Source organism: Musca autumnalis, unplaced genomic scaffold (genome assembly GCF_047663935.1).
Source record: "Musca autumnalis isolate F117 unplaced genomic scaffold, ASM4766393v1 scaffold_1, whole genome shotgun sequence".
NCBI classification, from domain to species: domain Eukaryota; kingdom Metazoa; phylum Arthropoda; class Insecta; order Diptera; family Muscidae; genus Musca; species Musca autumnalis.
The window spans coordinates 32,274,129-32,290,821 of NW_027411644.1; the positions used below are offsets into that span (position 1 = coordinate 32,274,129).

Below are 16,693 nucleotides of genomic sequence, written 5' to 3' on the forward strand. Positions count from 1 at the left end.
TTCTGAATGAAAGGGTGCTTCTATAGACCCTTTCTGATTGAAAGGGTGCTTCTAAAGACCCTTTCTGAATGAAAGGGTGCTTCTATATACCCTTTCTGAATGAAAGGGTGCTTCTATATACCCTTTCTGAATGAAAGAGTGCTTCTATAGACCCTTTCTGAATGAAAGGGTGATTCTATAGACCCTTTCTGAATGAAAGGGTGCTTCTATAGACCCTTTCTGAATGAAAGGGTGCTTCTATAGACCCTTTCTGAATGAAAGGGTGCTTCTATAGACCCATTCTGAATGAAAGGGTGCTTCTATAGACCCTTTCTGAATGAAAGGGTGCTTCTATAGACCCTTTCTGAATGAAAGGGTGCTTCTATAGACCCTTTCTGAATGAAAGGGTGCTTCTATAGACCCTTTCAGAAATATAAGGTTGGTTCTATAGACCCTTTCAGAAATATAAGGTTGGTTCTATAGACCCTTTCTGAATGAAAGAGCGCTTAAATAGACCCTTTCTGAATGATAGGTTGCTCCTATAGACTATTTCTGAATGAAAGTGTGTTCTATAGACCCTTTCTGAATGAAAAGGTGCTTTTATAGACCCTTTCTGAATGAAAGGGTGCTTCTATAGACCCTTTCTGAATGAAAGGGTGCTTTTATAGACCCTTTCTGAATGAAAGGGTGCTTCTATAGACCCTTTCTGAATGAAAGGGTGCTTCTATAGACCCTTTCTGAATGAAAGGGTGCTTCTATAGACCCTTTCTGAATGAAAGGTTGCTTCTATAGACCCTTTCTAAATGAAAGGGTGCTTCTATAGACCCTTTCTGAATGAAAGGGTGCTTTTATAGACCCTTTCTGAATGAAAGGGTGCTTCTATAGACCCTTTCTGAATGAAAGGGTGCTTCTATAGACCCGTTCTGAATGAAAGGGTGCTTCTATAGACCCTTTCTGAATGAAAGGGTGCTTCTGTAGACCCTTTCTGAACGAAGGGGTGCTTGTATAGATCCTTTCTGAATGAAGGGGTGCTTCTATAGACCATTTCTGAATGAAAGGGTGCTTCTATAGACCCTTTCTGAATGAAAGGGTGCTTCTATAGACCCTTTTTGAATGAAAGGGTGCTTCTATAGACCCTTTCTGAATGAAAGGGTGCTTCTATAGACCCTTTCTGAATGAAAGGGTGCTTCTATAGACCCTTTCTGAATGAAAGGGTGCTTCTATAGACCCTTTCTGAATGAAAGGGTGCTTCTATAGACCCTTTCTGAATGAAAGGGTGCTTCTATAGACCCTTTCTGAATGAAAGGGTGCTTCTATAGACCCTTTCTGAATAAAAGGGTGTGCTTCTATATACTCTTTCTGAATGAAAGGGTGCTTCTATAGACCCTTTCTGAATAAAAGGGTGTGCTTCTATATACTCTTTCTGAATGAAAGGGTGCTTCTATAGACCCTGTCTGATTGAAAGATTGCTTGTATAGACACTTTCTGAATGAAAGAGTGCTTCCATATACCCTTTCTGTATGTTAGGATGCAATGAAAAACATGTATACGCTGCTACAACAACAGGGGAATTAGGATTATCTTCGCATAGCCCATGCCTGAATTATGAGGTGCAATCCTTGTGGTACGGTTTTTGTTATTTTCTGTCATAGAGTAAGAATATTTATTAATTTCGAATATGTATATAAAAGAAGGGATGGTATATATTTTAGGTCCGTAAAATCGGTTGTTGTTTTGGTTTGTTTGACTTTAACTTTAAAGTTAAAGTATAAAAACAAAGAGCGAACAATTCAATGATTTATTGCAAGTTGCTACTACTTTACCAAGAAAAATTAAATAATTTCATTTAAATATTCTTTGTCTCTCTTCAATTAAAACTCAATTAATAACTCGAAGTCCTTTTTTTTTTGTTCATCTGCCATTTCAGACACATTACAGACATTGTGAATACTACATGGGCATACAAATGCAACTTGTAAATAGGAAATTTGTTATCATTCCTCATCAGCAACAAGATCAGCAGAAAGAACAACAGAAGCAGCAGCAGCATCAACAGCAAGAGTCGACGGAACAGCAACAACATCAGCTACGGGAACGACAACAAATATTTGATCCACTTTAAAAGATTTCTTTGTTTGTAGGGGGCCAAAATACACGACGCATAACAGTCAAACAAACGACAAACAAAACAACGATAACAGCGACGTAGTAAAGAACATCAACACAAAAAACTACAAAAGGAGAAAATACAAAGCAAGAACTCAAAACAAACATACGTGTAGGAGAACAAGTTACTCCTATTAATATCACTGGCAGGCAGGCCTGGCCAGACCTGACACACTCATCAACGTCATCCATAGAGAATTGTATGTATGAAGAACGCGCACACTCACAAATATAAATATAATTGAATCAATTAGATTAATATTTAAAAATAATTATTTCTTTTTTTTTTTCGTTTTGTCTAGGCCAAAGGCCTCCTCTCCATTGTGTTTGATTTTAGAATGGAGTCTTTAAAATGTACCCGCTTAGTAACACCTCTGCTAATTGCCTGCACATGTATTCTAAGTCCTTTACTGGAAGTTGATGCCCATATATTGGTGTATCGACGCATAACCAATCAGGTTCTTGTAAATTTCTTACCACCCCACCTGTAAAAGCAATGTCATATTTTTATTAATACCTTCTTGCATTTCTTTTAGCTCATTGAAGAATACAATGATATGCCAGCCCAATTTGGTCCTAGCCTGACCGCAAGTGGCATTAAGGTTTTTGCCGTACCAGTTATACCCAGTGATGCCTGCGGGAAAATAGACCCACCACCAACTCCCATTCTACATGGTTATCCCAGTAATGCTAAATTTGCTGCAATTATACAAAGGTATGTTGTGCCTCTGATATTGTCTTCGTCCTCACATTAACTGTTTTTTGTGTTTTGTTTTTTTTTCCTATATATGCCGATTGTGTTTAGTAATCAAAGGTACATACACACTTTTTTTAAAGAAGGATTTATTTTGTATATAAATACATCTATTTGATTTTTGCAAACATTTTTACTGGACATATCTTTAGGCATTGCGAGGAAAAGATTCTTACTTCAGTTTTACATGATCGAATTCTCTCATTTTTAGCTTATTTGGAATAATAATTGCCACCATGTCATTACATTATTGGGTCGGATATTTTGGTTTATTTGTGTTTGTTTCATATATTTAAAGGCCCAACAAGACTTGGAGTTTTTAAAACATATTTTTTATTAATAAAATCCTCGAATCTTTCCACCTTGCAAATTGATCTTCGTTTGTAAAAATTTTTGAAAAGTTTGGGTCAAATAATGTACTTTTGCGGTAATTTATCGTGCCATTTTAGTTGGGTGTTCATGGAGTTTTTAACTTTCTTACCATTAAAATCCTCAAGCAGCGTTAAAAGTACTCTTTATCTAAACACGTTGAACTTATGTAGTGGAGGTACCCGAAGGAGTGGACCACGTTAGAATTTGATTTCAGTTTGAAAGAAATATTGATGTATACAAAAATATTCTTTAAAAATTCTGCGTCTTGTTGGCCATTAAAAAATATTCTTTAAAAAATCTACTTCTTGTTGACCATTAAAGAAAATACTCTTTAAAAAATCTACGTCTTGTCGGCCATTGAAAAATATTCTTTAAAAAATCTACGTCTTGTCGGCCATTGAAAAATATTCTTTAAAAAATCTACGTCTTGTTGGCCATTGAAGAAAATACTCTTTAAAAAATCTACGTCTTGTCGGCCATTGAAAAATATTCTTTAAAAAATCTACGTCTTGTCGGCCATTGAAAAATATTCTTTAAAAAATCTACGTCTTGTTGGCCATTGACAAAATATTCTTAAAAAAGTCTACGTTTTGTTGGCCATTGAAAAAATATTCTTTAAAAAAATTTACGTTTTGTTGGCCATTGAAAAAATATTCTTTAAAAAATCTACGTCTTGTTGGCCATTGAAAAAATATTCTTTAAAAAGTCTACGTCTTGTTGGCCATTGAAAAAATATTCTTTAAAAAGTCTACGTCCTGTTGGCCATTGAAAAAATATTCTTTAAAAAATCCACGTCATGTTGGCCATTGAAAAAATATTCTTTAAAAAATCCACGCCATGTTGGCTATTGAAAAAATATTCTTTAAAAAATCCACGTCATGTTGGCCATTGAAAAATATTCTTTAAAAACCCACGTCATTAAAAAATCCACGTCATGTTCGCCATTGAAAAAATATTCTTTAAAAAATCCACGTCATGTTGGCCATTGAAAAAATATTCTTTAAAAAATCCACGTCTTGTTGGCCATTGAAAAATATTATTTAAAAAATCCACGTCATGTTGGCCATTGAAAAATATTATTTAAAAAATCCACGTCATGTTGGCCATTGAAAAAATATTCTTTAAAAAATCCACGTCATGTTGGCCATTGAAAAAATATTCTTTAAAAAATCCACGTCATGTTGGCCATTGAAAAAATATTCTTTAAAAAATCCACGTCATGTTGGCCATTGAAAAAATATTCTTTAAAAAATCCACGTCATGTTGGCCATTGAAAAAATATTCTTTAAAAAATCCACGTCATGTTGGCCATTGAAAAAATATTCTTTAAAAAATCCACGTCATGTTGGCCATTGAAAAAATATTCTTTAAAAAATCCACGTCATGTTGGCCATTGAAAAAATATTCTTTAAAAAATCCACGTCATGTTGGCCATTGAAAAAATATTCTTTAAAAAATCCACGTCATGTTGGCCATTGAAAAAATATTCTTTAAAAAATCCACGTCATGTTGGCCATTGAAAAAATATTCTTTAAAAAGTCTACGTCCTGTTGGCCATTGAAAAAATATTCTTTAAAAAATCCACGTCATGTTGGCCATTGAAAAAATATTCTTTAAAAAATCCACGCCATGTTGGCTATTGAAAAAATATTCTTTAAAAAATCCACGTCATGTTGGCCATTGAAAAATATTCTTTAAAAACCCACGTCATTAAAAAATCCACGTCATGTTCGCCATTGAAAAAATATTCTTTAAAAAATCCACGTCATGTTGGCCATTGAAAAAATATTCTTTAAAAAATCCACGTCATGTTGGCCATTGAAAAAATATTCTTTAAAAAATCCACGTCATGTTGGCCATTGAAAAATATTCTTTAAAAAATCCACGTCATGTTGGCCATTGAAAAAATATTCTTTAAAAAATCCACGTCATGTTGGCCATTGAAAAAATATTCTTTAAAAAATCCACGTCATGTTGGCCATTGAAAAAATGTTCTTTAAAAAATCCACGTCATGTTGGCCATTGAAAAAATATTCTTTAAAAAATCCACGTCATGTTGGCCATTGAAAAAATATTCTTTAAAAAATCCACGTCATGTTGACCATTGAAAAAATATTCTTTAAAAAATCCACGTCATGTTGGCCATTGAAAAAATATTCTTTAAAAAATCCACGTCATGTTGGCCATTGAAAAAATATTCTTTAAAAAATCCACGTCATGTTGGCCATTGAAAAAATATTCTTTAAAAAATCCACGTCATGTTGGCCATTGAAAAAATATTCTTTAAAAAATCCACGTCATGTTGGCCATTAAAAAAATATTCTTTAAAAAATCCACGTCATGTTGGCCATTGAAAAAATATTCTTTAAAAAATCCACGTCATGTTGGCCATTGAAAAAATATTCTTTAAAAAATCCACGTCATGTTGACCATTGAAAAAATATTCTTTAAAAAATCCACGTCATGTTGGCCATTGAAAAAATATTCTTTAAAAAATCCACGTCATGTTGGCCATTGAAAAAATATTCTTTAAAAAATCCACGTCATGTTGGCCATTGAAAAAATATTCTTTAAAAAATCCACGTCATGTTGGCCATTGAAAAAATATTCTTTAAAAAATCCACGTCATGTTGGCCATTGAAAAAATATTCTTTAAAAAATCCACGTAATGTTGACCATTGAAAAAATATTCTTTAAAAAATCCACGTAATGTTGACCATTGAAAAAATATTCTTTAAAAAATCCACGTCATGTTGGCCATTGAAAAAATATTCTTTAAAAAATCCACGTCATGTTGGCCATTGAAAAAATATTCTTTAAAAAATCCACGTCATGTTGGCCATTGAAAAAATATTCTTTAAAAAATCCACGTCATGTTGGCCATTGAAAAAATATTCTTTAAAAAATCCACGTCATGTTGGCCATTGAAAAAATATTCTTTAAAAAATCCACGTCATGTTGGCCATTGAAAAAATATTCTTTAAAAAATCCACGTCATGTTGGCCATTGAAAAAATATTCTTTAAAAAATCCACGTCATGTTGGCCATTGAAAAAATATTCTTTAAAAAATCCACGTCATGTTGGCCATTGAAAAAATATTCTTTAAAAAATCCACGTCATGTTGGCCATTGAAAAAATATTCTTTAAAAAATCCACGTCATGTTGGCCATTGAAAAAATATTCTTTAAAAAATCCACGTCATGTTGGCCATTGAAAAAATATTCTTTAAAAAATCCACGTCATGTTGGCCATTGAAAAAATATTCTTTAAAAAATCCACGTCATGTTGGCCATTGAAAAAATATTCTTTAAAAAATCCACGTCATGTTGGCCATTGAAAAAATATTCTTTAAAAAATCCACGTCATGTTGGCCATTGAAAAAATATTCTTTAAAAAATCCACGTCATGTTGGCCATTGAAAAAATATTCTTTAAAAAATCCACGTCATGTTGGCCATTGAAAAAATATTCTTTAAAAAATCCACGTCATGTTGGCCATTAAAAAAATATTCTTTAAAAAATCCACGTCATGTGTTGGCCATTGAAAAAATATTCTTTAAAAAATCCACGTCATGTTGACCATTGAAAAAATATTCTTTAAAAAATCTACGTCATGTTGGCCATTGAAAAAATATTCTTTAAAAAATCCACGTCATGTTGGCCATTGAAAAAATATTCTTTAAAAAATCCACGTCATGTTGGCCATTGAAAAAATATTCTTTAAAAAATCCACGTCATGTTGGCCTTCGAAAAAAAAATATTGAAAAAAATCTTAAAAAAATCCACGTCATGTTGGCCATTGAAAAAAAAATATTGAAAAAAATCTTAAAAAAATCCACGTCATGTTGGCCATTGAAAAAATATTCTTTAAAAAATCCACGTCATGTTGGCCATTGAAAAAAATATTCTTTAAAAAATCCAAGTCATGTTGGCCATTGAAAAAAATATTCTTTAAAAAATCCACGTCATGTTGGCCATTGAAAAAAATATTCTTTAAAAAATCCACGTCATGTTGGCCATTGAAAAAAATATTCTTTAAAAAATCCACGTCATGTTGGCCATTGAAAAAAATATTCTTTAAAAAATCCGCGTCATTTTGCGTCTTATTGGCCAGTGAAAAATATTCTTAAAAAATCTACATTTTGTTGGCCATTGAAAAAATATTCTTTAAAAAATATTGAAAAAAATCTTTAAAAATCCACATATTGTTGGCCATTGAAAAATATTCTTAAAAAATCTACGTTTTGTTGGCCATTGAAAAAATATTCTTTAAAAATCGACGTCATGTTGTCCGTTGAAAAAATATTCTTTTAAAAATCCAAGTCTTGTTGGCCATCGAAAAAATATTCTTTAAAAATCCACGACATTGAAAAAATCCCCGTTTTTTGGACCTTTAAAAAATATTCCTAAAAAATCCACTTCTTTGAGCCTTTAAAAATATTTTTAAAAAATCCTTGGGCGTTAAAAATATTTTTTTTTAAATAGATAAATTAATTTTCTGGTACGTTGAAACAATTTTTAAAATATCCACATTTTGTTGAGCTTTCAAAAAATATTTAAAAGATCCACGTTTTGACGAGGTTTCAAAAAATCCAATTTTTGTTGAGCTTTCAAAAATATTTAAAAAATCCACGTTTTGTCGAGTCTTTAAAAAATGTTTAAAAAAAAAAAACGTTTTGTTGAGCCTTCAAAAAAAAATATATTTTTTCAAAATCCACGTTTTGGGCCTTGAAAAAATATTCTTTCAAAACCATAGATAAAAACAAATGAAGATGAGACAACGAACTATATGAGATTTTAAAACTTCCACTCATTGCCCATTAATGCTTCATATTTATGTTAATCCAATTAGACAGACACCTCTCATATGTCTCATTAATTTTGTTATTACTCAATATCTTTGCAGGGGTGGAGTGGATTGTACATTTGAATTGAAGGTGCGAAATGCCCAGGCAGCACATTTCGATGCTGTGGTCATCTACAACAATAACAGTGATGATTTGGGTATGTAACTCGAACACAACAACAACATCCAATTTAATATACAACTGACAAATCTTAATTTCATTTCAGAACACATGTCAGCCCAGAATGACAGCGGTATTATGATACCTTCGGTATTTGTGGGACACACAACGGGCATGAATTTAAAATCATTCTTTACACCAGAAGTTGTTTTGGTCATCAACGATGAGCTGCCTTTTAATATCAACACCCAATTGATTTTGCCATTTTCCATATTGATTGGTTTATGTTTTCTGGTAATGGTAGGTTTTCCCTCGCAATTTTATCTCTTTGATTTCAATTTAATTAATCTGCGATTGTTTTGTCCAAGATCTTCTATATGATCTACAAATGCATAAGAGAAGAACGGCGTTTGAGACGTTATCGTTTGCCCAAGCGTATGTTGAAAAAGCTGCCCATTATCAAGTTTACCAAATACAGTAATCTTGCTTATGACACCTGCGTCATTTGTATTGAGACTTTTGCTGAAGGTGACAAACTGAGAGTTTTACCGTGTAAACATCGTAAGTTTGATTTTTGGTTGGAATACATTTTGCATATTTAACGATCTAAATATTCGTTTCCGCGTGTTTTTCTTTTTCCAGCCTACCACAGTGATTGTATTGATGTTTGGCTAACTGAAAATAAGCGCGAGTGCCCAATTTGTAAGCGTAAGGTTTTTACGAGAGGCGAAGCCCGATCACAACGGAATCGACAGTCTTCATTGGATAGTATAGTGGATACTGATGACGATACAGCGCCATTGTTACAACAATCATCTCAGAGTTCGGTGACAACAAATACAAATTCAACTAATTCAACACGTCATGGTACCTTCCAGCGTGGTTCAACACCGGGTGGTGGAGCTGATGTTACATCGGATGATGAAAATAGTAAGTTTTTAATTTTTTCGGGTTTATTTCGTTTCTTATATAAGATCCAGAAGATTTTCTTTTTGAATGCAAATGATTTTCTTATAGAATACCTGTAGTTTTTCTTATAGAAGACTAGAAGGTCTTCTTATGGAAGACCAGAAGGTCTTCTCATAGAAGACACGAAAAAGAGTTCCTATAGAAGACCAAAAGATCTTCCTATAGATTTCTCCCACTAGAACACCAAAAGGTCATCTTCAAAGGACCTTCATACAGAAGGTCTTAAAAACGGTCTTCCTATAGAAGGCCAACGGACTTCCTATAGACCAAAACACTTTCTTTAGACCATATGGTCTTCCTTTAGAAGAAGGTCTTTCCATTGAAGAAAGAAAGGACCAGAAGGTCGTCCTATAGAGGGTTAAAATGGTTTGATCGAAGGAAAAAATATTCCTATAGAAGGTAAAACTATTTTCCTATAGAAATGGTATTCCCATAGAAGGAATGGTCTTCAAAGAGAAGCTCCCTTTTTATCGGAAAGAGTCTATAGAGGCACACTTTCTTTTTTTAGGGTATATAAAGGCAACCTTTCTTTCAGAAAGGGTCTAAAGAGGCACCCTTTCTTGTAGAAAGGGTCTGTAGAAGCACTCTTTCTTTCAGAAAAGAGCAGGGATGCTCTTCCCTGCTCTGCTCTTATTTCAAAAAGAGTCAATAGAAGCACCCTTTATTTCAGAAAGAGTCAATAGAAGCACCCTTTATTTCAGAAAGAGTCAATAGAAGCACCCTTTATTTCAGAAAGAGTCAATAGAAGCACCCTTTATTTCAGAAAGAGTCAATAGAAGCACCCTTTATTTCAGAAAGAGTCAATAGAAGCACCCTTTATTTCAGAAAGAGTCAATAGAAGCACCCTTTATTTCAGAAAGAGTCAATAGAAGCACCCTTTATTTCAGAAAGAGTCAATAGAAGCACCCTTTATTTCAGAAAGAGTCAATAGAAGCACCCTTTATTTCAGAAAGAGTCAATAGAAGCACCCTTTATTTCAGAAAGAGTCAATAGAAGCACCCTTTATTTCAGAAAGAGTCAATAGAAGCACCCTTTATTTCAGAAAGAGTCAATAGAAGCACCCTTTATTTCAGAAAGAGTCAATAGAAGCACCCTTTATTTCAGAAAGAGTCAATAGAAGCACCCTTTATTTCAGAAAGAGTCAATAGAAGCACCCTTTATTTCAGAAAGAGTCAATAGAAGCACCCTTTATTTCAGAAAGAGTCAATAGAAGCACCCTTTATTTCAGAAAGAGTCAATAGAAGCACCCTTTATTGCAGAAAGAGTCAATAGAAGCACCCTTTATTTCAGAAAGAGTCAATAGAAGCACCCTTTATATCAGAAAGAGTCAATAGAAGCACCCTTTATTTCAGAAAGAGTCAATAGAAGCACCCTTTATTTCAGAAAGAGTCAATAGAAGCACCCTTTATTTCAGAAAGAGTCAATAGAAGCACCCTTTATTTCAGAAAGAGTCTATAGAAGCACGCTTTATTTCAGAAAGAGTCAATAGAAGCACCCTTTATTTCAGAAAGAGTCAATAGAAGCACCCTTTATTTCAGAAAGAGTCAATAGAAGCACCCTTTATTTCAGAAAGAGTCAATAGAAGCACCCTTTATTTCAGAAAGAGTCAATAGAAGCACCCTTTATTTCAGAAAGAGTCAATAGAAGCACCCTTTTATTTCAGAAAGTGTCTATAGAAGCACCCTTTATTTTAGAAAGAGTCTATAGAAGCACGCTTTATTTCAGAAAGTGTCTATAGAAGCACCCTTTATTTCAGAAAGAGTCAATAGAAGCACCCTTTATTTCAGAAAGAGTCAATAGAAGCACCCTTTATTTCAGAAAGAGTCAATAGAAGCACCCTTTATTTCAGAAAGAGTCAATAGAAGCACCCTTTATTTCAGAAAGAGTCTATAGAAGCACCCTTTATTTCAGAAAGAGTCTATAGAAGCACCCTTTATTTCAGAAAGAGTCTATAGAAACACACTTTATTTCAGAAAGAGTCTATAGATGCACCCTTTATTTCAGAAAGAGTCAATAGAAGCACCCTTTATTTCAGAAAGAGTCAATAGAAGCACCCTTTATTTCAGAAAGAGTCAATAGAAGCACCCTTTATTTCAGAAAGAGTCAATAGAAGCACCCTTTATTTCAGAAAGAGTCAATAGAAGCACCCTTTATTTCAGAAAGAGTCAATAGAAGCACCCTTTATTTCAGAAAGAGTCAATAGAAGCACCCTTTATTTCAGAAAGAGTCAATAGAAGCACCCTTTATTTCAGAAAGAGTCAATAGAAGCACCCTTTGTTTCAGAAAGAGTCAATAGAAGCACCCTTTATTTCAGAAAGAGTCTATAGAAGCACCCTTTATTTCAGAAAGAGTCTATAGAAGCACCCTTTATTTCAGAAAGAGTCTATAGAAGCACCCTTTATTTCAGAAAGAGTCTATAGAAGCACCCTTTATTTCAGAAAGAGTATATAGAAGCACCCTTTATTTCAGAAAGAGTCTATAGAAGCACCCTTTATTTCAGAAAGAGTCTATAGAAGCACCCTTTATTTCAGAAAGAGTCTATAGAAGCACCCTTTATTTCAGAAAGAGTCTATAGAAGCACCCTTTATTTCAGAAAGAGTCTATAGAAGCACCCTTTATTTCAGAAAGAGTCTAGGAAGCACCCTTTATTTCAGAAAGAGTCTATAGAAGCACCCTTTATTTCAGAAAGAGTCTATAGAAGCACGCTTTATTTCAGAAAGAGTCTATAGAAGCACCCTTTATTTCAGAAAGAGTCTATAGAAGCACCCTTTATTTCAGAAAGAGTCTATAGAAGCACCCTTTATTTCAGAACGAGTCTATAGAAGCACCCTTTATTTCAGAAAGAGTCTAAGAAGCACCCTTTATTTCAGAAAGAGTCTAAGAAGCACCCTTTATTTCAGAAAGAGTCTATAGAAGCACCCTTTATTTCAGAAAGAGTCTATAGAAGCACCCTTTATTTCAGAAAGAGTCTAAGAAGCACGCTTTATTTCAGAAAGAGTCTATAGAAGCACCCTTTATTTCAAAAAGAGTCTATAGAAGCACCCTTCATTTCAGAAAGAGTCTATAGAAGCACCCTTTATTTCAGAAAGAGTCTATAGAAGCACCCTTTATTTCAGAAAGAGTCTATAGAACACCCTTTATTTCAGAAAGAGTCTTTAGAAGCACCCTTTATTTCAGAAAGAGTCTATAGAAGCACCCTTTATTTCAGAAAGAGTCTATAGAAGCACCCTTTATTTCAGAAAGAGTCTATAGAAGCACCCTTTATTTCAGAAAGAGTCTATAGAAGCACCCTTTATTTCAGATCGAGTCTATAGAAGCACCCTTTATTTCAGAAAGAGTCTATAGAAGCACCCTTTATTTCAGAAAGAGTCTATAGAAGCACCCTTTATTTCAGAAAGAGTCTATAGAATCACCCTTTATTTCAGAAAGAGTCTATAGAAGCACCCTTTATTTCAGAAAGAGTCTATAGAAGCACCCTTTATTTCAGAAAGAGTCTATAGAATCACCCTTTATTTCAGAAAGAGTCTATAGAAGCACCCTTTATTTCAGAAAGAGTCTATAGAACACCCTTTATTTCAGAAAGAGTCTATAGAAGCATACTTTATTTCAGAAAGAGTCTATAGAAGCACCCTTTATTTCAGAAAGAGTCTATAGAAGCACCCTTTATTTCAGAAAGAGTCTATAGAAGCACCCTTTATTTCAGAAAGAGTCTATAGAAGCACCCTTTATTTCAGAAAGAGTCTATAGAAGCACCCTTTATTTCAGAAAGAGTCTATAGAAGCACCCTTTATTTCAGATCGAGTCTATAGAAGCACCCTTTATTTCAGATCGAGTCTATAGAAGCACCCTTTATTTCAGAAATAGTCTATAGAAGCACCCTTTATTTCAGAAAGAGTCTATAGAAGCACCCTTTATTTCAGAACGAGTCTATAGAAGCACCCTTTATTTCAGAAAGAGTCTATAGAAGCACCCTTTATTTCAGAAATAGTCTATAGAAGCACCCTTTATTTCAGAAAGAGTCTATAGAAGCACCCTTTATTTCAGAAAGAGTCTATAGAAGCACCCTTTATTTCAGAAAGAGTCTATAGAAGCACCCTTTATTCCAGAAAGAGTCTATAGAAGCACCCTTTATTTCAGAAAGAGTCTATAGAAGCACCCTTTATTTCAGAAAGAGTCTATAGAAGCACCCTTTATTTCAGAAAGAGTCTATAGAAGCACCCTTTATTTCAGAAAGAGTCTATAGAAGCACCCTTTATTTCAGAAAGAGTCTATAGAAGCACCTTTTATTTCAGAAAGAGTCTATAGAAGCACCCTTTATTTCAGAAAGAGTCTATAGAAGCACCCTTTATTTTAGAAAGAGTCTATAGAAGCACCCTTTATTTCAGAAAGTGTCTATAGAAGCACCCTTTATTTCAGAAAGAGTCTATAGAAGCACCCTTTATTTCAGAAAGAGTCTATAGAAGCACCCTTTATTTCAGAAAGAGTCTATAGAAGCATACTTTATTTCAGAAAGAGTCTATAGAAGCACCCTTTATTTCAGAAAGAGTCTATAGAAGCACCCTTTATTTCAGAAAGAGTCTATAGAAGCACCCTTTATTTCAGAAAGAGTCTATAGAAGCACCCTTTATTTCAGAAAGAGTCTATAGAAGCACCCTTTATTTCAGAAAGAGTCTATAGAAGCACCCTTTATTTCAGAAAGAGTCTACAGAAGCACCCTTTATTTCAGAAAGAGTCTATAGAAGCACCCTTTATTTCAGAAAGAGTCTATAGAACACCCTTTATTTCAGAAAGAGTCTTTAGAAGCACCCTTTATTTCAGAAAGAGTCTATAGAAGCATACTTTATTTCAGAAAGAGTCTATAGAAGCACCCTTTATTTCAGAAAGAGTCTATAGAAGCACCCTTTATTTCAAAAAGTGTCTATAGAAGCACCCTTTATTTCAGAAAGAGTCTATCGAAGCACCCTTTATTTCAGAAAGAGTCTATAGAAGCACCCTTTATTTCAGAAAGAGTCTATAGAAGCACCCTTTATTTCAGAAAGGGTCTATAGAAGCACCCTTTCATTCAGAAAGGGTCTATAGAAGCACCCTTTCATTCAGAAAGGGTCTATAGAAGCACCCTTTATTTCAGAAAGAGTCTATCCAAGCACCCTTTATTTCAGAAAGAGTCTATAGAAGCACTCTTTCGTTTTCCTAATGAAGACTCCAAGGACTTATTGCAGGTCTTCTTACGTTAAATTCGCAAAATTTTCATTTATTTTCCATTACAGTGCTATCATCAACACCTGCTCGTCGCATAAATCCATTTGATCGTTCACCAAACTTACCACCTCATTTGGCGGCTCAACTCAACAGTGATGGTTCAAGAAGTATTTGGTCCTTGCCAGTTTTCAGGTAACATAACCTCGAAATAAATTTATTTCAAAATTTAATAACCCAAATTTTTGTATTTATTTTACTTACAGATGGTTTAGACGTCAACCAACAACAATTAGTGTGGCAGCACCACCCTATCAGGAGGATATATTAAGTGATGTAATAGCTGGTGAATCATCATCTCCAACTAATCCCGGTGGCACCATCACGGCAGCAACCAATGTACCGCCGTCACATTCTTCGAATAATGTTCTCAATCCGAATTTAAGTGGCTCCTTTAAGGATGATGACGATGATGAGCCACCGCTGCAATGTATATATGAACCAGCTGCTGCTGTCGTTACCAATTTAATATCTAATCCCATAGATCAACCACAACAAACGGGCGGAGGAAATGAAACAACGGACTCTGTTTTTATACAAACACCCACACAGGGAGGCATAGCTGTGGCTGCATTGCCCAGAGATGCCAATGATCCGCCACATAATAATAATGCAAATGGAAGGTTGTGGTAAAAAAGATGTGTATGGATTTAATTTGTTGAAACAAAAAGAAGTTGGGGTGTATGGATATACCCAGGGAGAGCTTAAGCTAATATGAATGCAATCTATTTAGTCAGTTATTATTATCATTTTGTTTTTGTTTTCCTTGTGTGTCTACGCCTTGGCTTCCCTTTTTAAAATGAACAACAACAAAAACTTTTATGATAGAGTGTTTCGGGTTTTCTTTTAAGTTTTCCTGTTTGGGAGAGGATCTCAAGAGGAAATTTATGAAAAGAAATTTGAGAAACAAAACAAAAAAGAAACCAGAATAAATATTGTGATTTATATATGAAACCGTTGTATTGGTTTAAATTTTGAAAACAAACAAAAAATTAAATATAAATTTAAAATTAATGAAAAGAATAGCTTACCTACCTAACTACCTATAACAATGTTAAGAAGAAACAAAAACAATTATAAAACTAAAACAAAAGAAAAAGAAAAAAAAAACAACTACATTGTAAGCTTGTCTATGATCTTTATTAAGGTTAGATTTCAAAGTAAGTGGAATAATAATTTGTCCATTCATTATATGTACTAACATTCATATGGCAACATTTTCAAAATGTAATTTAAAGAGTTTCTTAAAAACATCTCAAAATTAAATAGGCATGGGGCACTACAGCAGGTTGTATAGAAACTTGTTGTTGATTTATTTTGGTTGTCAAATAACAATAATTAAAAGTCAGCTGGTCTTCCCTTTACAGCTTGTTTTGGATTATGCATAGACCATTCAAGATTTTTTAAATTACATTTGGAAATAATGTCATTATAAGTACCCCCTCCCCCCTACACAATAGTTTTTCTTTTCTCCTAAAATTGAAATCAATCCGTTACTTTTCCTCCAAACTGTATTAGGTTTATTTACATAATACATGGTATAGCTAGGTTAACAAGTTTTCAATTACAACAACATTTTTATTTCCATTTCGTTTAAACTGTATATTATGTTACTTATTTTACATGCATTATTAAACCACCCAACCAACCAATCCAACAACAAGAAACATAAAATACTAATATTAGTATAAACATTTTATATCTTTTCACAACTCATTATTATTGTTTTTAATTATTTTTTTGTTATATTTTTTATTATTATTTTTGGTTTTACTTTTCCTTTTTTTATTTTTTGTTTACCCAAAAGTAATTACCTAACTGAACAAGAAATGTTATACAACACTATTTTTGCAATTTTTGTACCAAAAACATAGAAAAAGAAAGTAGGGACTTGAATTTTTTACAGTCGTTTTTTCTCTACAACCTCACTCTATTATGATTATTTTTATTTACTCTCTCCCTCTCATCTTACCCATTGATTGGCAAACATGTTTGTGTTTTTTTTTTCTTTTTTAACAAAGTACCTTTATTATTAATTATTATTATTATATAAATACATTTTTTATTATTGTTATTAAGCCCTTGTATATGTATATTAAAGAAAGAATTAAAATATAGAAAAACAAAATACGAATAAAACGAAAATTGAATTATATTTGTTATTATAAAACATATTTTTATTATACACCGACGACAGCAAAAACACATAACCTAATAATATAACAATTTT

At 33.2% G+C, this 16,693-nt stretch overlaps 1 protein-coding gene across 2 annotated transcripts in view; it reads left to right on the forward strand.

Annotated features, from left to right (window-relative positions):
• Positions 1–16,474, forward strand: part of gzl (godzilla E3 ubiquitin protein ligase) — a 33,622-nt gene extending 17,148 nt beyond the window's left edge. The window contains exons 2-10 of one of the 2 annotated variants that reach the window (XM_073971613.1): positions 1,907–2,345; positions 2,448–2,603; positions 2,682–2,860; positions 8,178–8,275; positions 8,345–8,538; positions 8,607–8,799; positions 8,881–9,168; positions 14,475–14,598; positions 14,670–16,474. In XM_073971613.1, the coding sequence (XP_073827714.1) occupies positions 2,484–2,603; positions 2,682–2,860; positions 8,178–8,275; positions 8,345–8,538; positions 8,607–8,799; positions 8,881–9,168; positions 14,475–14,598; positions 14,670–15,096 (1,623 nt within the window). In that variant the 5' untranslated portion in view covers positions 1,907–2,345; positions 2,448–2,483 and the 3' untranslated portion in view covers positions 15,097–16,474. Of the gene's footprint in view, positions 1–1,906; positions 2,346–2,447; positions 2,610–2,681; positions 2,861–8,177; positions 8,276–8,344; positions 8,539–8,606; positions 8,800–8,880; positions 9,169–14,474; positions 14,599–14,669 lie in introns of both variants that reach the window. The other variant, XM_073971611.1, reaches the window with a different exon arrangement.
• The last annotated feature ends 219 nt before the right edge of the window (positions 16,475–16,693 follow it).